Source organism: Trachemys scripta, chromosome 8 (genome assembly GCF_013100865.1).
Source record: "Trachemys scripta elegans isolate TJP31775 chromosome 8, CAS_Tse_1.0, whole genome shotgun sequence".
Lineage (NCBI taxonomy): Eukaryota > Metazoa > Chordata > Testudines > Emydidae > Trachemys > Trachemys scripta.
Genome location: NC_048305.1, coordinates 80,087,599 through 80,108,217, shown reverse-complemented (window position 1 = coordinate 80,108,217; position 20,619 = coordinate 80,087,599). Strand labels below are relative to the sequence as shown.

General features: G+C 42.5%; 2 protein-coding genes across 4 annotated transcripts in view; one reads left to right on the top strand and one right to left on the bottom strand.

Moving 5' to 3' along the window:
- Positions 1 to 389, top strand: part of DNAI3 (dynein axonemal intermediate chain 3) — a 57,261-nt gene extending 56,872 nt beyond the window's left edge. The window contains exon 21 of the mRNA XM_034780086.1: positions 381 to 389. Coding sequence (XP_034635977.1) covers positions 381 to 389 — 9 coding nt within the window. The remainder of the gene's footprint in view (positions 1 to 380) is intronic.
- An 8,082-nt stretch (positions 390 to 8,471) lies between these two features.
- The window catches only part of SYDE2 (synapse defective Rho GTPase homolog 2), a 50,505-nt gene continuing 38,357 nt past the window's right edge, over positions 8,472 to 20,619 (bottom strand). For 2 of the 3 annotated variants that reach the window (XM_034778183.1, XM_034778185.1), the window contains exons 5-7: positions 19,666 to 19,847; positions 17,103 to 17,334; positions 8,472 to 10,861 (exon numbers count right to left, since the gene is read on the bottom strand). In XM_034778183.1, coding sequence (XP_034634074.1) covers positions 10,359 to 10,861; positions 17,103 to 17,334; positions 19,666 to 19,847 — 917 coding nt within the window. In that variant the 3' untranslated portion in view covers positions 8,472 to 10,358. Of the gene's footprint in view, positions 10,862 to 11,466; positions 11,524 to 17,102; positions 17,335 to 19,665; positions 19,848 to 20,619 lie in introns of all 3 variants that reach the window. The other variant, XM_034778184.1, reaches the window with a different exon arrangement.

The following is a 20,619-nucleotide window of genomic DNA, read 5'->3' as shown; positions in this document are numbered from 1 at the left end:
GTTTCAGAGTAACAGCCGTGTTAGTCTGTATCCGCAAAAAGAAGAACAGGAGTACTTGTGGCACCTTAGAGACTAACAAATTTATTAGAGCATAAGCTTTCGTGGACTACAGCCCACTTCTTATTATCAAACTGTCTGTACTGGGCTAGCTTGATTATCACTTCAAAAGTTTTTTTTCCTCTTAATTAGTTGGCCTCTCAGAGTTGGTAAGACAACTCCCACCTGTTTATGCTCTCTGTATGTGTGTATATATATCTCCTCAATATATGTTCCATTCTATATGCATCCGAAGAAGTGGGCTGTAGTCCACGAAAGCTTATGCTCTAATAAATTTGTTAGTCTCTAAGGTGCCACAAGTACTCCTGTTCTTCTTTTTGCAGAAAGGCTAACTTCCACGACAGGTAGAGAAGGGAGCAAGTTGCCAGTGGTGTAAAGGGGGCCCCATTAGTCTGAAGAGAACCAGGTTAAGGTCCCACGCAGGCACCAGTTGTCTAATTTGTGGGTATAACCATCCAGGACCTTGAGGAAAAGGGTAACCATTAGGGTGGAGAAGACTGAATACCCGGCCGCTCCCAAGTGGAAGGCCGAAATGGCTGCAAGGTGCACCTTGATGGACAATGCTGTGAGACCCTGCTGTTTCAGGTGCAGTAGGTACTCCAGGATGAATGGTATGGGCACCTGGAGTGGAAGTGTGCGATTCTGAATACACCAGAATGTAAACCTTTTCCACTTTGCTAGGTATGTGGCCCTAGTGGAGGGTTTTCTGTTGTTGAATAGGTCCTCTTTTACCGGTTCTGAGCACAGGAGCTCTATGGCAGTTAGCCATGAAGCTTCCAGGCTGTGAGATGGAGGGACTGAAGGTCGAAGTGATGAAGGCGACCGTGGTCCTGTGTGATCAGGTCCAGAAGTAGCGGCAATGTGACCGGGGCATCCACCAACCGCTCCAGGAGTGTGGTGTACCAATGTTGGCGAGGCCACGCCAGTGTCACCAGAATCATTCATGCCCTGTCTCTGAAGACCTTGAGTAGGACCTTGTGTATGAGCGGGATCGGCGGAAAAGCATACAACAGACATCCTGCCCAGGGGAGCAAGAACGTGTCCGCAAGCGAGCCTGGGCTGTGTTTCTGGAAGGAACAGAATTGCAAGCACTTTCTGTTGCTCTGGCTGGTGAACAGATCAACCAGGGGAAACCCCCACCTCTGGAAGATGGAGTGTATGACATCTGGGTGGATGGACCATTCGTGATTGCAAAAGGATCTGCTAATTCGTTCTGTGCTCCTGGGAGATAGGATGACTCCAGGTGAATGAAGTGGGCTATGCAGAACTCCCAGAGCTGGAGGGCTTTCCGACATGGAGCCCGTTCCTCTCCCCTACCTTGCTTGTTGATATAAAACATGGCAGTGGTGTTGTCTGTCATAACGGCCACGCAGTGTCCTTGTAGCCGGGCCTGAAAGGTTTGGCATACTAGTTGTACTGCCCTCAACGCCTTGATATTGATATAGAGTCAGAGCTTGTCCTGCAAACTTAGCCCTGTGTTAGGAGATCTCCCAAATGCGTGCCCCATCCCAGAGCTGACGCATCCGTTACCATGGACAAGGAGGGATGGGGGCTGTTGAAGGGGACTCCCTCGCACACTGTCTTGAGGGTCGAGCCACCATCCGAGAGACTCAAGTACTTGCTCTGACACAGTGACCACTGAGTCCAGGCTGTCGCGCCCCGGGCAGTAGAACAAAGTGAGCCAAACTTGGTGGGGTCTGAGCCTCATTCTGGAATGCAGGACCACGTAGGTGCAGGCTGACATGTGGCTGAGGAGACTCAGGCATCCCCTTGCTGTAGTGGTCGGGTTCCGCCTGAGGCCTTGAATAATGTCTGCCATCACTTGGAAGAAGGCCTCTGGCAGAAACGCTCTTGCCTGTACCGAGTCCAATACCGCCCCGATAAACTCTATTCTTTGGGTTGGTAACAAAATTGACTTGTTCACATTGAGGAGGAGACCCAGTTTCTCGAAAGTGGATCTGACCAATCGGACTTGAGACTCCACCTGTTCACTGGAGCATCCCCTGAGCAGCCAGTTGTCACAGTAGGGGTATACCCTGCACCTGCCTCCTTCGGAGGAAGGCTGCTACAACCAACATGCAGTTGGTGAACACTTGGAGGGCTGTTGACAGGCTGAAGGGGAGGACTATGAACTGATAATGGTTGTGGTCGACAACAAACCTGAGGAATCGTCTGTGTGCAGGCCGTATAGCTATGTGAAAGTAGGTGTCTTTCATGTCGAGGGTGGCATACCAGTCTCCCGGATCCAGAGAAGGGAAAATAGCACTCAGGGAGACCATGCAGAACTTCAACTTTTCCATGAACTTGTTGAGTCCTCCCAGGTCTAGAATGGGTCTGAGACCCCCCTGGGCTTTGGGGATTAGGAAATAACAGGAATAGAATCCCTTGCCCCTGAGGAACCTCCTTTACCGTTCCTATGGCAAGGAGCGCCTGCACCTCCTGGGTAAGGAGTTGCTCGTGAGAAGCGTCCCTGAAGAGGGACGGGGAAGTGGGGTGGGAAGGACGGGAGCGGAATCGGAGAGCATATCCCACTTCTACCATGCAAAGAACCCTGCGGTCTGATGTTATTTGGGACCAAGCACAGTAGAAGTGAGATAGACGATTCAAGAAACAAGGGGAAGGAACCGGTATCGTGGCAGGTGTGTTGTCCTCGGGTACACCTTCAAAAGGGCTGCTTTGAGCCAGACGATGGCTTGGTCGGGCCCGGGCTGGGGATGGGAAGGTTTGCGCCTGCCATTCCTACCCCTCCTCCTTCAGAAGTCCTGCCTTAGCTGGCAAAGATAGGGGTGTGGCTGGTGTTGTGCTTTAAATGTTTGCGTTGGGTTGCCAAGGTATGCATGCCCAAAGATTTCATGGTCACCCAGGAGTCTTTTAGGTTGTGCAGCCTGGAGTCTGTTTGCTCCCAAAACAGGTCTGCTCTGTCAAACGGCAGGTCCTGCAGGGTTTGCTGCACTTCCAGGGCAACCCAGATGCCTGTAACCACGAGCCCCTCTTCATGACTATCCCAGAGGAAAGGGTATGTTCAGCTGAATCCGCAGCATCCAGTGAGGCCTGTAAAGAGGTCCACACCACTGCTTTTCTTTTGTCGACTATAGCCGCAAATTCGGCTCAGGAGTCTGATGGAATCAACATGGAGGCCCAAGAGTTGAAGTTATATCTACTGAGAATAGCTTGCTGGTTAGCTATCCTCATCTGCAGGCCTCCAGTTGAGTAAATCTACCGAAAAGGTCCATCCGTTTTGACTCCTTTGATTTGGGAGTCAGTCCCTGCTTCCCGTCTCTCCTTCTTGTTAACCACGGTCACCGCTAAGGAGCAGAGCTGCAAGTGCGAGAAGAGATATTTGTACCCTTTAGAGGGTATGAAGTACTTCCACTCAACTCCTTTAGCAGTAGGCGGGATAGATGCAGGGGTCTGCTATAGAGTCTTAAAGTTGCTCTGGATCATTTTTATCAGTGGCAGAGCTACCCTGGATGACCCTTCCAGAGCCAAGGTGTCCACCATGGGGTCCTCAGGTTTGACCAACTCTTCCGCCTGCAACCCCATGTTGCGGGCAATCCTGGGTAGCAAGTCCTGGTGGGCTTTGTGGTCGATCGGGGCGGGGGTAGGAGGGGGAGATGTCCTGAGGCCGAAGCTTCTGCCACCACCTCATCTGGGGACGAGGATGAGGAGGCCAGAAGTGGTGCAGGGTCTTCCTGACCCTCCAGCTCTCTTGCGTCCTCCTGCCCAGTGCCAAGGTCCTCAGCACCGACTGTTGTCGCGGTGGCCTGGATGGGTAGCGGGCTTTGTGCTGTCGTTGTCTTGGAGCCCCAAGGCATAGGTCAGTCTCTGGGCGGTGGGAGAGTTCGACTTTCGGAGGCTACTGACCAGAAGCCCCTGGAAAAAGACCCCCTGGGCCTGGTGGTAAGCCCAGGGGTTCCAAAAGGGCCACTGTGCAGGTGGCTGCCACTGAGGGTGCCAAGACACCACACCTGCATCCTGTCTGACTTGTGCTGGCTATGTCGTAAATAGAAGGATTCCGAATCCGAGTCCAACAAAGCCAGCCTCGACCGTGAGGACCATGGCGGCGCCGATGGGGACCAGTGTCGAGGAGCCGGTGCCGGGGACCGGTGTCACTCCACCCTCGATGTCGGGACAACTACAAACTAAAAACTAACAGCTACTATAAACACTAAGGGAAGCACTTGCTATGCAAGCGACCGCAGTTCCAATGACGGTCTCTGGTGGTAAGAAGGAACTGAGGAGGGGCTGGGTTGGCAGGGTCATATATTTGGCGCCATGAAGGCACCACTCCAGAGGGCTCCACCGCCAACCCGACAGGTGCTGCTAGGGGAAAAACTTTCCAACGACTGTGCACACGGCATGCACACACCTAATTGGAAACATCAGAGTGTTGTGGTTTTTGTTTTACTGACACCCACTCTTTTACTCCATATTTATTTGATCCTCTCAGCACATACTACATGGTCGCTGTGCAAAGTTAATACAGACTTTCATAAATTGCTTATGAGTAGTTTGCAAACTGGAACTTCCAAGTGTCTCAGTAGTTACACTTACATCTGACAGTCCTGAAACAATACTACTTCCTGCCAGTTGTAGCCTGGTGGAGCACTCTGGGTCTCCAGAGGCTTTTTTGATCAATTAAACTAAAAGGGAAAAGGGAAAGAACAAGCTGCAATAAGGGCAGTGCTTTGTCAGGTGTTTCTTTAGAACAAATTCAATGGTCCTCAGATTTGCAGATGACCACAGAAGAAGAAGATTCGCAAATGCATGAGAGTGCAGAACCAAAGTGCAACGTGACCTGGAGAGTTGTGGGAGCTATGGTCGGGATAGTCACCAGTAAGATACGTAAAGGCCCATACCTAGAGAGTGGAAATAAACAGCACAGAAACAAACTGGGCTCTGGAGAGTAGAGGTTTAACCAAGCTGCCACATCATACCCCCCGAAAACAAATTTGTTTTCATGTTGTCCCAAAATCACCAAGCAGCCTAGTTGTCAGTGTGATTTCCAAAGGAAGACTGGGAAGAAGTTGAGAACTACCAGCTTCAAAAATGTCATTGCTCCAGTTGTTGTGGAGGAAACAAAACAGCTGAGTGGAGATTCTCTCTGCTTCCAGCCTGGAGAAGCTCGCATCAGAAATCTCACAGCAACCAGACCTAACCTCACCCTTTCCTCAAACCGGGGTAAATAAATGCCCAGAGAGGGGCCTGGTCTCCCGATCAACCTTAACATGTCTAAATGGAAGTATTCCAGCTTTACTTCTCCAACTGCTTCAAGTTCAGACAGAGATATCTGTGACGTTGTGCAGTCTATATGGTTTTATAAAAGCTTGATAATAAGTCAATATAATGTAACTGAGATAGTTTTAGAGAAAATACGGTAATAAGTGAATGTAAGTAACTGGGATATGCCTCATGCAAAAGGTCTCTTGTAAGGTATCATTACAAAGCTTATAATCTACTGAGTGTGATCATCTGATTTGCATAAATGTACCACTCTTGTATCTAAAACTAGAAATATAAAATGTAACTCTGAGGGCCTATTGTAATTGTGTAAAGTGTGGACCATTAATGATGGTTTGGAATCTTGATGACTCCCATTGTCTGCAGATGGCTGTATTTACCTGTGAGTCTTCCTGTATATGTGTGTGCTGGCAAGTGAGTAATGAAGTCTTGCAGTGACATGTGATCATGTCACCTGAACTGGAATCCATCTTTAACCTGGTGCTTTTCCAGTGAGGGGGGGTGGAAACCCAGAGAGACAAAGAGTTCCCGCCTTATGCAAAAGATATATAAAGGGGGGAAGAGAAGAGAGAGGGAGAGAAGCCATCATGAAGAATCCCCTAGCTATCACCTGAGCTGCAACAAGAGCTGCACCAGGGGAAAGAATTGTGCCCAGGCCTGGAAGGTGTCCAGTCTGAGAAAAACTTACTGAAGCATCTCTGAGGGTGAGATTATCTGTATTCAGTTTGATTAGACATAGATTTGCGCATTTTATTTTATTTTGCTTGTGACTTACTTTGTTCTGTCTGTTACTACTTTGAACCACTTAAATCCTACTGTCTGTATTTAATAAAATCGCTTTCTATTTAGTAATTCACTCAGAGTATGTATTAATACCTGGGGGAGCAAACAACTGTGCATATCTCTCTATCAGTGTTATAGAGGGCGAACAATTTATGAGTTTGCCCTGCATAAACTTTATACAGGGTAAAACGGATTTATCTGGGTTTAGACCCCATTGGGAGTTGGGCATCTGAGTGCTAAAGACAAGCACGCTACTGCGAGCTGTTTTCAGGTAAACTTGCAGCTTTGGGACAAGTGATTCAGACCCTGGGTCTGTGTCTGGAGCCAGACGGGAGTGTCTGGCTCAGCAAGACAGGGTGCTGGAGTCCTGAGCTGGCAGGGAAAGCAGAAGCAGGGGTAGTCTTTGCACATCGGGTGGCAGCTCCCAAGGGGGTTTCTGTGATCCAACCCGTCACAATATCCACTAGCTCAGCCAGGGTAGGAGTGTCGGCAAACAATGATTGATAAACACCTTTGTTCTGAGGGAAGCAGCTGAAGTTTCCTTCACAAAGCAGGTGCATATTGCTATGGCTACTGAGATGCATATTGCCAGAGACACAGAATAGCTAAGTGGACATCATCAGTGATAGGGAGTCAGGAGACCTGGGTTCTGCCCCAGCTTTGCCACTGTCTTGCTGTATGACCAAGAGCAAATCAGCTAAACTCTTTGTGTCTTAAGTTTCCCCATATGCGAAATGGTACTTACCTTTGAGATCTACTGATCAGTGCTGTGATCATTTTATAAGACAGTGGATAAGCATTATCAGAAGTACAGATCTCGGTACCATTCTCCTATTTCCACTGGACTGTAAATTAAGTCGTTTGATTGGTGCTTTCCCCAGGCATGCTGTGTGTGCATCAACAGACACGTGTACAAATATATAAATGACCACACTTTTCTTATGGGAAAGCAGTTTGCATATTTGTGAGTTGGGTAAGATTTCTTGACATGTTTCTGTGTTATCTTCATTTGCATCTAACTTCTTCATTATCTGGGACAGTAGAAAGGCCACAAAGCTCAAAGACAGTCTGCCTGTGAATTATATTATGTGCTGTAAAATCTAGTTTTTACATCCCTTCTAGTAGTAAGAGGCCCTGCAGAGTGCAAACCACTGCACTACCACCTTCATGAACTGTACTGGAAAAAACACACAAAAATGGGGAACTCAAGAAACTGTAGTTTATTACTAAACAAATGTTTCAAGGCTTATCCATGGAGTTCACTGGGAGTTTTGCCTGAGTAAAGACTGCAGAACCTGAGGCTCATCTCTTGTATGCCATGAAGACCTATCTATTAGAAGAAATGCTAATTTCCATTTTGCTAGAACTACGCTCTTCTAATCCCTGCATTTAACTTCCCTGGTCATGGGGAATTCACATACTAATCCAGCTCTTTAAGAATCTTTTACAACGCTAAGTCTGACAGAAGGATGCAACTTGAACAAATATTATATAAACAGATTTGTGAATAGGCACAGTATATAACAAACAAAATGTTTACAGGACACCAAGATATTACAGGATGTTGTCATAACCCATTTAAAAGCAAACATGGCAACCACAATCATTCAAACTGCAAAATAAATTTTGTTTACCTGCAGTTAGATCCCTTATACAAGATCTCTGAAAAGGGAAGCGTTAGTATAATTAAACAACTCATGAGCTTGACATTAATTCAAGTAATTCATTACAGGTCATCCGATTACTGGGTTCTAATGTTGTTAAGATATTAAAGTTTAAATTAATTTTGATAAAGCAATGTGTTTGCTGCATAAAATGTTAATGCACTATTCAGCCTAGGAAATACATCTGTACATTAAAAAAAAAAAAGAAAGAAATTTCCACCAAATACTTTTGCATAATGGACCCTTTTGTAGTCTATACTGTAAACACAGAGAATGTAAGAAATAGTCTGGTTTACCAAAGAATATTTATACAAAAATATTTTAATGCTAAATATATTTATACAAATATGGAAACCGATTAACCAAAACTGTCAACAAATCTTTGTAACATACCAAGAACTGCCATCAAAAACACTGCTTTTCAAAGTTGCTTACAAAAACAGATCTACAAATGCTATTGCATTAAATTTTTTAAAAATCCTATATGAATGCAAATGCAATCTAGAAAACAAAATTCTCCGAGTGACTGAAAAAAAAATTCTGCAAACCACTAGAGTATCTATCGAGCAAATAATATATTCTGCCAAAGCATGTGTACAGTAGATAGCTTTAATTAAAGTATGTTTTTAAATAATCACTTACAAGACTTGATCACATTTTATTCTCAATTCAAATTTTTATTTAGAATTAAAATTTATAGTTTTAAAATTATACACATTCTGTATAAAAGTTTAAAAAAATACATTGATTTATTGATAAATGTGTCAGATTAAATTTACATTTAAAACAATATTGTATTGCATATTTTAACACTTATAACAAAAATAAATTAATGAGAATGAATAAATCATTTGAAACCATGCTAAGATATTCCTTTAGAAAAAGGTAGTAAAATTGTACCCTAGTTCTCAATGCCATTCTACTGTAAATAAATAATTATAAAACCTGGCAATGTATAGAGGTATGTACTAGCTAAAAGCACTTTTACTACAGGGCAATAGGAAAGATATCGAAGGATGCGGACATAGTGAAAAGAAACAAGAAAATTAAATCCTATACTGCTAGTTGATTAAGACTGGATGTTTGAATTCCCAGTAAAAATCCTGTGAGCTATAAAAGAAAAACAATGGGTTTGTGCCCTTTTGCTTGTTATGATGTTACAAAGGTGGCTTGGGATTTAAAAAAAAAAATTAAACAAAATTCTCAGCTTTTTTTATTTTAGAAATTCAGTTGCCTGCCATGGAAGACTCTAGCTGATGGGAGGTATGACTATATTATGAGATCACAGATACCAAGGAAATGAAATCTGATTGAGAGGGGATGTGATTTTCATTCTGACTGTTTAAAACTCTTGATTTTGTTTGTTTCAGTTAACACCTATTTAATTAAAACACTGATGGGGGGGGGTGTCACAGGACTGCCTTTCATAGGTATTTATCACCTCCAAGTTCCCAATGAACATCTGAATCATGCAAGATGACTTCCAAAGGCATTAAAGATTTAACAGTCTGCTATTTCTAAGATAAAAGAAAAAGCACACACCCTCTCCCCAAATAACAGCTTTAAATCCCAAAACCCTTTCAGACCTTCTTCATACATCAGAAAGGATTAAAAAAAATAAATAGCACAATCCTTTCCATCCCCCTTCTTTGCTTGAAGGACACCTTTAAAGGGAACAGACAGGTTCACTGGAAACACTTAGGAAATGCTGGAATACTACTTAAAACTAAACTGGATGGTTTCTTAATGTAGTTAATAGTCAACAGCTGTGAACTGAAGCACAACATGTGACACAAGGTCATTTATATTAATCATTCACTATGTCCTCTCTCTCGGCACATATTTCTGTGCGTAAAATCAAATGCTACATTGCTCAAGCGAATCCTTATTTTGGCATCACAATGTGGAGCTTTTTAGAAACGGTTTCCTTATCTAATTCAGATTTCCCGCTTCCCAATATAACTATACAAACATGTACATAAATATATACAAACAAGGTTAGAAAAATATTTAACTTTTGCAGGTTTAAATAATTACTGAAAAGTGTTAATACAGGAATACAATAATATTTTGTACAGCTAAACTTTTATATATGTATAAAAAGCATTTTTTCATAGCAGCCTTTGCATTGCAAATGAAAAGGTGACATAGATGGTAGAATGGGATCTACCTAAAGTTCATGCTGCAAATCACAGGCCAAGAAACACTAATCCTCTACTAAGAGGAATGTCCGTACCAGGTATAAAGTTTCAGGAACGAAGAGTGCTGTTGCTACACAGAGCAGACAAAGATGGCACCTTATCTCCTGTCACATACTGTCCAAGCTTCATAAGTGCATAGTACCTTGACGGGGTGAGGGGGGAAATCACTTCTTCCTAACATCATTTCGCATAGTCTAAAAGGCCAACTTAAACCACGGAGGGTGAGGCCAATGTATTCTTCTAATGAGAAGAAAAATTATCCACAATAATGGATTGGCTAAATTGGATTTGTTTATCGAAGGGAGGCCACAGATTATTGCACAATGCATTAGAAAAACCAGACAGACAGACTTTTTTGAGGAGGCGGGTGGAGGAACAGGGAGGTATCAACAGCAGGTATCATGCAAGGAAATTAGTAAGTGATATTTAGTTTGTTTTTGTTGAGTTCCCGCTCCAAGTTTCCTATCAGAGTATCAATACTTTCTTGCAGGTCTTTGAGGTTTACTCTGTGGTCCACTGCTGAATCTATTGTTTGCATTGTCAAATAGGTCTGAAATGTATGCTCTTTAGACATGGATTTTGCGTGTTCAATCAGTCTATCAGGTCCATCTACTTTGCTGCAATCTTCCCCACTTTCTGTATCTTCTGAAGGAACATCATCATAGTCTGCTTCATTTAGGGTCTCCTTTGGATTCAAAAAGTAGTTTTCCCCACAACTGCTCCAGTCTCCTGCATAGCGATTACTTGAGGGACTGTCTAATCTGGCTGGTCTCGGCCTAAGTACCCCTGACATTTCAGTACTGCTCAAATTCAACATCTGAGGCCGCTGCTTCTTGGGTCTCAGATAATTCAAAGACGACTGGTTCCCTGGAAACATGTTTGAGTATGTTGATTCTTTGGCAGTTGAACATTGCACTAGAACAAAGAAGAAGTTTAATGAAAATCATAACAATCATACTGCTAGTAGAGACCAGCAACGAAAGGTTGTCCATTTATTTCACTCTACTTTACATACTCAAAACATGCATTAATACATGCAAACTTATGGCCAACACATTCCACTATTATTTTTTTCTGCCATTGTCTGACATCACTTAGATTAAAAGGAAAATCTAGTGGAAGGCCCAGTTTTGAAGATTCATGCCATATTTAATCCGCAACTGAAAAAGTCTATTTAAAAACAGAAAACTTCCAGAGCATTGATTAACTCACGCAGTTGAGTTAATCACCATCTAGCTATGGTCAAATAAAAGCAAACAGCTTAGCTCACAGGCCTCTTCCAAACTAAATGGTGTAACAAAACACAGGCACAGCATGTAGAGGTTAAAAACACAATAAAAATACCACTTTGAGAAACACTTAGAGAAGCTGAAGGCACATCAGAGTTGAACTCTTGCATTTCTCTTTTGTCCAAAGTTTTATGCACTACCAATAGAAGCTCTTTTGTATTAATTTATCTAAGCAGCCATAATTCCATGTCAAAGATAAAATACACTCAAACAGGTTTGACGGTTTGTTACCTGAACTCATGATTACACAGCATAAGTTACTAAGACTCCTCCTCTGTTATCGGCTTCCTATGGTAAACAGTACAAATATTTTTACTGACCCATGCCTCCTAAATATCTGAACTTCTTTCTGCTGTGCAGTGGACTATTACCTCTTGAAATTAAACAAGCAGGTTATGCATTCTCTTTCACTGCTAGAAATGTAGCATACACAAATATCTTGAGATCAGGAAGATTCCAACTCGGTCTCTTTTTAATTAATGTCCTCTATATTTAAGCATAAGAACGGCCATATTGGGTCAGACCAAAGGTCCATCCAGCCCAGTATCCTGTCTACCAACAGTGGCCAATGCCAGGTGCCCCAGAGGGAGTGAACCTAACAGGTAATGATCAAGTGATCTCTCTCCTGCCATCCATCTCCATCCTCTGACAAACAGAGGTTAGGGACACATAAAGGTCTCAGTCCTGGGAGGTCTCAAATGTTCTCCTCTCTGGACCCATAACTGGTCTCTATGCAAGACATTAGTCTCATTTTAGGTATACCACAGTAATCTTCAATAACTTTTTTGGCTTTTTGTTTTATTTTACATTAACAAAAGTCTTTCTGTTTGGACTTTGCTCCATTAAGATGAAGCGTCCATGGGTTAACAATAACTTGCCAGCTTTACACTCTCCCACTGAACAAGGACCATTTGTTTTCACTTGAAAAAATAAGGAAATTGAAGTATTGCACAACAACATGTTTATTATCAAATTTGCTAAATCTACAGGAAGATTAAGCTTAAGACACTAGACTGTGCTCTTTCCTTCTTGAGTCAAATTCTTTTTTACCCTCAGAAGAATGATTTACATTTAAGCATTCATATTTTACTTTAATTTCACTGTAGTCATTGTTCTGCACAATTCTTGTAAACCAAAGGTACTGTACATTATTGGTTCAAATCCCACCTTAATTTGCAACTAGAAATACAACCGATGTTTTCATTTCTGTAGGCTGAATTAGCCAAACCTATAGCAGGCAGCTCCAGTATTAGTCAATGACTGTTGAGCCGTTATGCTAAAGCACATCCACGATGAAACAGGTGTACATTTGTTACATCTTGAAGGAATGGGAATCCTGGCCCCCCCCGAGTGTGGAGACAGTGCCATGACATGATCATTGTCCGACCAGAAGAATATGGAAGATCAAGCACTGCCATTTATCTTTTTGATAAGCAGCTGTTCCAGTTCTTCTGATGGGGACATCCCCTCAGGCCCTTTGACTGGCTTCATAAGATTGCTGAGACAGTCAGAAGTAACACTGGCTCCCCACAAAGTGCTGGTCTAACGGCTGAGAATATCTGACTGGCAGTGAGCATTAGAAATTTCAATATCCAAAACAAAATACCCCAAACCGAACAGATGAGAATTTGCATACTTATACTGGGTTATTCTTCCGCTACACAATTTAAATTTCCTAACAAACTCATTGTTTCTATTGCCAGGATATAAAGCATAAGTAGGTGCTCACAGACAGATGAGTGCTGCAGCTGTTGTAGACCTTAAAATGGCATTAGCCTCCGATGCAGAGTGATTTTGTGCCAAACATTTTTGGCAGCAGCAGCACTGATCCTAGTGATATTCCCAGGGTGGAAGTTATTTCTTGTGATAGTGATAAAGAGGTATGCACGAAGGCTGAGTCACTGTCTGTCCCACAATATTATTTATACTGATCAGTATCTAATGTAGTATGGGAAACCTTGGGGTACTTTTAAAAAACACTTCTCCATGGTTCTTCAGAAATTTGGAATTTTTTGTGGTAATTTCAAACAAGCCTGCAGAAGACTCACGTTTCCCTCTACTTGTTTATTCATCTCACCCCCTCGCATTTCACAGCTCCACCCAAAGACAGATTACACCTTCTCAAACAATTCTCTTACTTCAGTCAATCATTCTAAAGACTCTCAACAGATAATAACCAAAGTTACTAGCTAGATAAAGCAGCACCCACTTTGAGATCTTCCCCCAAGAAAATGTGAGCTAGGGCTGTGGTTCTCAAAGCCAGTCCGCTGCTTGTTCAGGGAAAGCCCCTGGCGGGCCGGGCCAGGCTAGGCTGTTTACCTGCTGCGTCCGCAAGTTCAGCTGATTGCGGCTCCCACTGGCCGCGGTTTGCTGCTCCAGGCCAATGGGGGCTGCGGGAAGCGGCACGGGCCGAGGGACATGCTGGCCACCCTTCCTGCAGCCCCCATTGGCCTGCAGCGGTGAACCGTGGCCAGTGGGAGCGACGATCAGCCAAACCTGCGGACACGGGAGGTAAACAAACCGTTCCGGCCTGCCAGGAGCTTTCCCTGATCAAGCGGCGGACCGGCTTTGAGAACCACTGAGCTAGGGTACAGCTGGTGGAGTTGCAAGATTAATATTTAAAAATTTGGATTTCCATATACTTTTACTTCAAAATATATTAGTAAATATATTTGTGATCTTAAAAAACAAAAACATTAATAAACTTTTGAAGTTCACCTTTATTCCCACTTATGTAGTTATGTAATAAACTGCAGACTGCATTCATTGTGCCCATATGCCTGACCTGCACTTTGTCTGCTAATCCATCTCCCCCTCCAGGAGAAACACTTAAAACGGTTTCAACTTAAACTTAAAATAGTTTCAAACGGCCATTAACTTTTATTTATTTATTCTTGCACAACTTGCCAGAGAAATATTTAATTATTTCTTTCACACAGTCCTGAGTTCCAGGATTCCTTCCTGGTGGTTTCTGGAATTAAATGCTTTCAGAACCATCCAGTGAGAAATTGGGCAGCTCTCTCTCTGTTGCGAGTTGTCTGCAGATAAAAAGAGCTGGAGAACCACTGCTATACATCACTGGAAAAGGGGAGATTTCCCATTTTCTAAAAGGTATAGCATTTTTATTCTATCCTAAGCAGATGATAGATATCAACCTTGAATTCAATTGTGACATGATGATGTATGGGGAAACTATTTTAGGTAAATTTTTAGGTTTTGTAATAATTATGATTTTCCTCTCCTTCCAGGTCCTGTATTTTGACTCTTGGTATTAAGGATTTATTGGCAAAGGGATACACAAATATTTATTCTCAAACATTTCTGAAACAGATTTTCTGTAATAAGCGTGGCATATGCAGAATATATCCTGTCCTTCATACTTCACTTATACCTGAATCACTTGCCAAACACATGCCATAACATACCCTCAGACATTTCTTGTAGATCTGCTGTTAATCTTACATAAAAGAACAAGGATTTCTTCTGTTTGAGTTAAAAAAATAATCTCAGTTAGTTTAAACCTCATATCAAGTAGTTTTATCCCATATTTCAATGGATACTTTAACGCAAATCAAAAGTTTCCTAAGAGGCTTTAGTATGTCCTAAAGGCAAAACAGATGAGAAAATATTTCATGAAATCACTATAGTTAACCTCTGCAATCTCAAAAATAAAAATGTTCATTCTGTGCACATTTGAGAAACACGTATTAACAAGCAGGTAGGTAATGGAAGAGATTACTTCTGATCACTGTCACAAATCCGATTACTATGAAACTAAGTGGGCTTCAATAATTGTTCATGTCAGGAAACAAGAGATATAGCAGACCTTCATCTTCCACCCACTTACGTATCTCTAGGTGACTGATGGATTCTGTTGGCCAGGGAATATTTAACTATTATAAAAAGATACTAAAGACCCCCCCGTAATTTTCTCAAACTCCAGTTTACACCCCTGAGACTACAACAGCTGAGCCTGTTACTGTGAATTACTGCAGGGTTTTCATAAGGGGAGACGCCAGCTCAATAGCTAGCTACTAAGCAGGAGAAAAAGTTCAAAAATAATTTATAAGGGGCCTAATCCAAACCCCACTGTAGTTAATGCAAGTCTTTCCATTGACTACAATGGGCTTTGATCAGGTCTCTGAATACCTTAGGAAACGAGAAGTTGGCAACATCCTTCTACCTCTGAAGCACAGATCTGAACAGAACTATGTCCTTCACTTGCATCCTGGCAGGTTCATTAAAAATATCGAAGTTTCACTTCCCTTCTACTAGAGCCTGTTCCCAAGAGCTGCTAAACACATGAAACCTGCAATAAGTGAATGGGAGTTATGGGTGCCCTGCACCTCTCAGAAACTGGCTCATTACCTATCTCCGCAAAGCCTTCTGTTACATAGTTGTACAGATGGCGTCTCAAATTCTGTCTGGGTCTTCTAGCCACTACTGTAATACAAACAACAATAATTCAGCAGGTCTGTCCATGCAATTTAAGAAGCCATAAAACCAAAAGAATCTATACCTGTTCAGGCCAAAGTCGGTAAAATGCCAAACACAGCAGAAACCTGAGTTAGGTCATGTGTAGGAGCATTACCCCAGTACGTGAGGTTTTTTACCTTTGTCTATTTTTATTATCATAGTTGCTTGAGAACACTACACAAAAGGCACTAAAACAGCTTTTTGTATGTGCACTTTTAAATCTTGTCATTTTCATGTGGTAGAGAGATCACCAAAGCACAGGATCTCCCACTAAATTATACATTTTAATAAAACAACAGTTGGATACAATAGATAATAAAATTACTGTGGTCTCTTTTATCACCAAGTTGTATGTTGTGACATATTAACCTATAACTGAGAAGTATCAGAGGGGTAATCGTGTTAGTCTGGATCTGTAAAAGCAGTAAAGAGTCCTGTGGCACCTTATAGACTAACAAAAGTATTGGAGAATGAGCTTTCGTGGGTGAATACCCACCCATAAATCCAAAGAAGTGGGTATGCAGCCACAAAAGCTCATGCTCCAATACGCCTATTAGTCTAGAAGGTGCCACAGGACTCTTTGCTGCTATAACTGACAAAAAGAAGAACAGGAGTACTTGTGGCACCTTAGAGACTAACAAATTTATTAGAGCATAAGCTTTCGTGGACTACAGCCCACTTCTTCGGATGCATATAGAATGGAACATATAATGAGGAGATATATATACACACATACAGAGAGCATAAACAGGTGGGAGTTGTCTTACCAACTCTGAGAGGCCAATTAATTAAGAGAAAAAAAACTTTTGAAGTGATAATCAAGCTAGCCGAGTACAGACAGTGTGATAAGAAGTGTGAGAGTACTTACAAGGGGAGATAGAGTCAACGTTTGTAATGGCTCAGCCATTCCCAGTCCTTATTCAAACCGGAGTTGATTGTGTCTAGTTTGCATATCAATTCTAGCTCTGCAGTCTCTCTTTGGAGTCTGTTTTTGAAGTTTTTCTGTTGTAATATAGCCACCCGCAGGTCAGCCTCTCAGAGTTGGTAAGACAACTCCCACCTGTTTATGCTCTCTGTATGTGTGTATATATATCTCCTCATTATATGTTCCATTCTATATGCATCCGAAGAAGTGGGCTGTAGTCCACGAAAGCTTATGCTCTAATAAATTTGTTAGTCTCTAAGGTGCCACAAGTACTCCTGTTCTTCTTTTTGCGGATACAGACTAACACGGCTGTTACTCTGAATCTTATAACTGACAAGAGTCCCAATACCGTTTGTATACCCTGTAAACCACACTCTATAGTCACACAGTAAAAGATTTGGTTATATTTTAGGATCTGATGATGTTGCTTTCTCATCAGACAGAATTTTTTCATAAACTTTATTACCTGGCCATAGCTGGAGCAAATAATGAAGAACTTCTATGTGTTTTTTGAAGTCCAGGGCACTAGCAAGCTCTTCTGAATCTGTAAAGACTCTGTTATTATGGTTTGAGGTCTCCTGCCTCTGGCTCAGTAAGACAGGCCCAAAACACACAGCTAAATTCTGGCACGTCATCTTATTTACTTCATGATAAGACGCCACCAATTTCAGGTGATCCAGCAGCATCTTTAGGGTTGCCTAAAATGAAGAGTTAAGTTTCAGGTAACTAGATAAAGCAAAAATACAGTCCATTATCATCCTTTGGCTGTTGTTTAACAGTGCTATTTTCAAGGGTACTTGTCACATATCCTATAACACAATCACTGCAGTATCTAAGCACTGAACATCAAGTTGTATTGGACTCCATTACAGTGCAGGCTGGTTAAGACAGATGTCTTGGGTAAAAAATTTCTCTCTTACATGACCTCTGATCTATGTATATAGATTTTCTTACAGTGAAAAGAGGACACCAGAGAAAGGAAAGAAACTGAAGAAGCAGCAGGGACACAAGAAGTCAGTCTGGCTTGATAAAAATAAAAATTGGCCTCTATCCCTGGCCACCCAGGTATGCCTTAAGTGGAAATGACTTATTAGAATTACGTCTTTTTCAGCATTCAAAATGCTTAGCTTCCAAAGATTCTTTTGCAAAGGGGCAGTGTCTTTCATTTAACATTAAGGACTAGCTTCTGGTGCTTTTACTCATATTGTCTAGCTCCTTACCCCAGTGGTAGTTCCACTAAACAAAGTGGGACTAGAAGAATACAATACTACTCAACATGCGTTGAGAATCTGGCCCTACATGAATTGAGAATTCTTTAAAATTGCTGGATTGTCAGCCATGGACACTCAAGTCCTATGTACTACACCCCTTAGTTAGAAGGGCAACTTCTAGGAATAGTTGTAATCTTGAAGAAAAGGGCTTTGTTTATGAATGTGCAACCCCATAAACACCCCAATAAGGGGTTAGTATCTGCTCAAAATGTTCAAGGCTGCTCCTTTAATCTCTCCTGAAGAACGCAGATCATCAGGAAGAGAGAATGGTACCTCAGGCAATACATCACATACTCATAGGATGGGGTGGCCAAACTTACTAACCCTCCGAGCCGCATACGATAATCTTCAGAAGTTTGAGAGCTGGGTGTGCCTGCCGTGGCTCAGGCTTCAGCCCGCAGGGAGGGGAGTGTCGGGGCTGAAGCCTTGAGCCCTGGCAGTCATGCCCCGTGGGGCTGAAGCCCCACCAACACGCCGCAGGGCAGAAGCCACAAGCTTCCCCCCAGCCCAGTGAGGTAGGTGGAGAATGGGGGGAGGTATATGGAGGGCCTCTGTGAGCTGCACTTTAACTGCAAAAGAGCCGCATGCGGCTCAGCCACCCCTGCCATAGGACGTGCACCTCTGAGAGCAACGGTACTGTAATGTTATGTGTTAAACCGTAGGACCAAGAAGTTAAGCAGCCTTTGAACTATCAGAGAACAGAACAGATGTACAAACACAGAAGCAGGACCTGCTCCTTTCACCACCTCAAATGCAGTCCTCCTCGATGGAGAATGAGCATTCATTTCTGCAACACAGACTAGCTGCTGTCCACGGGATTATTTTATTTATTACTGAAGCATCCATCCTGAATTCTGGGCACTTTTCAACATAAAAGTGAAAAACCAACAAACAGCTGGCAATCAAATCAATAAAAATTTCTTAAAGGAACATTAATTCATCTTTTAAATTAAAGGTAATAAAATACTTAAGCACATTTGCTGGCTAAAAATTAAACATTTACTATGTTCTACTTTGCATAAAAGCAATTTGCTTGTCCCTTTACAGTATACACATTAAACAATCAAGTCAGTTCTCATTCTTTAGTTTTTCTGTTAATAACCTTTAACTTTTGCTCTTGTAAAATCTATTTATGCCAACATTAAACCAGGTTAAAGTTTTATTGCACTGTTGTTAATAATAAATAATAATAATAATAATAATAATAATTCAGCAAGAGGGATTTACAGAGTGCCTTTCAGACTGAATCCTCCCACAGCACTCCACAATCTATATACAGGGTTCACTTTGCCTGTCCAGGATATGCTGTTTGCAGTATTCTCTTGGATGGAACACGACAGCTATTACACTACAACATATGGTAGCTTATAGTCCTATCTCATATGTTTAGAGGAGAAGAATGCAATTACTCAGGTAAACATTGGCTAGGATACCCAGGATAACAAAAATGGCGATGGGACTTTAAAACAGCTCATAGTCAGGATCTCCCTTTTAACAATTTTAAAAAATACCCTTATGCATTTTTAATTCCATTTTGTACACTGGAAGAGGTAAAACACACAAAGTACAAGTTAAACCCAGAAATACAGACCCTAAAGTAAAAGACAGCTTGAAAGTGTTATCTATCAAGTGGGTATTTGGGTTACAAATAGAAAACATAAGAACTCAGAGGCATTTATGTATAGTCTAATAAAAAGAGTTCCTTCCCTTTCTGCAACTGGCGATTTATTATCATTTTAGCTGTCCAATAGTACTCACCTTTTCAACACCTGGCAGACAATCAAGAAGGGCCACCGTATGCTCAGAGTCACTTGGGTCATTTTCACAACCGCTCGCTGTCATTTTCAAGGGATTTTTCCCCATGGCATCTAACACTGTTTCATACAACTGCTTAGTTACCAGGGGAGAGGGCAGCTCTCTTAGATAATCCTTGAGGACACCTTCACAAAAGAGACAGAAACAGATGCATTTAACAAGCTGCAGACTCTCACATTACAGAATTTCTTGAGAGTGGTAAGGCACATAACCTGCACTCCTCCTATAAGAGGATTGGCCAGGCTGTTTTCTACATCTTACATTTGCAGGGAGGAAATAAGAATAGACTAAAATCATATTATTTGGGGAGCTCCCAAAGGCTTGCATTACTGGGAGTGTCATTACCCGATGATGGTATTTCATTCCTTCATAATATTTTGGGGCTCTGGAAACTTTTTCAAGTATGCTTATAGCACTATTAGTACTAGACTTACCGCAGATCTCTCTCTCTTTTATATTTACTGTAGTATCTAAGCCAGGTGTGGGCAAACTACGGCCTGCAAGTTGGATCCAGCCCACCAGCTGTTTTAATCTGGTCCTTGAGCTCCTCCTGGAGAGCAGGGTCTGGGGCTTGCCCCGTGCCAGCTGGGGAGCAGAGTTGTGGGCTGCGCCACGCAGCTCCCAGAAGTAGCATCATGCTCCCTCTCCCCCCAGCTCCCACGCTTAGAGGCAGCCAGGGGCCTCCGCTCTGCATGCTGCCCCAGTGCCAAGCACTGCCCCCACAGCTCCCATTGGCCAGGAACAGCAGCCAATGGGAGCTGCAGGGGCAGTGCCTGCGGACAGGGAAGCATGCAGAGCTGCCTGGCCATGCACAGAGCCATCTGGCCACGCCTCGGCATAGGAGCTGGAGGGGGGACATTCCACTACTTCTGGGAGCCACTTGAGGTAAGCGCCGCC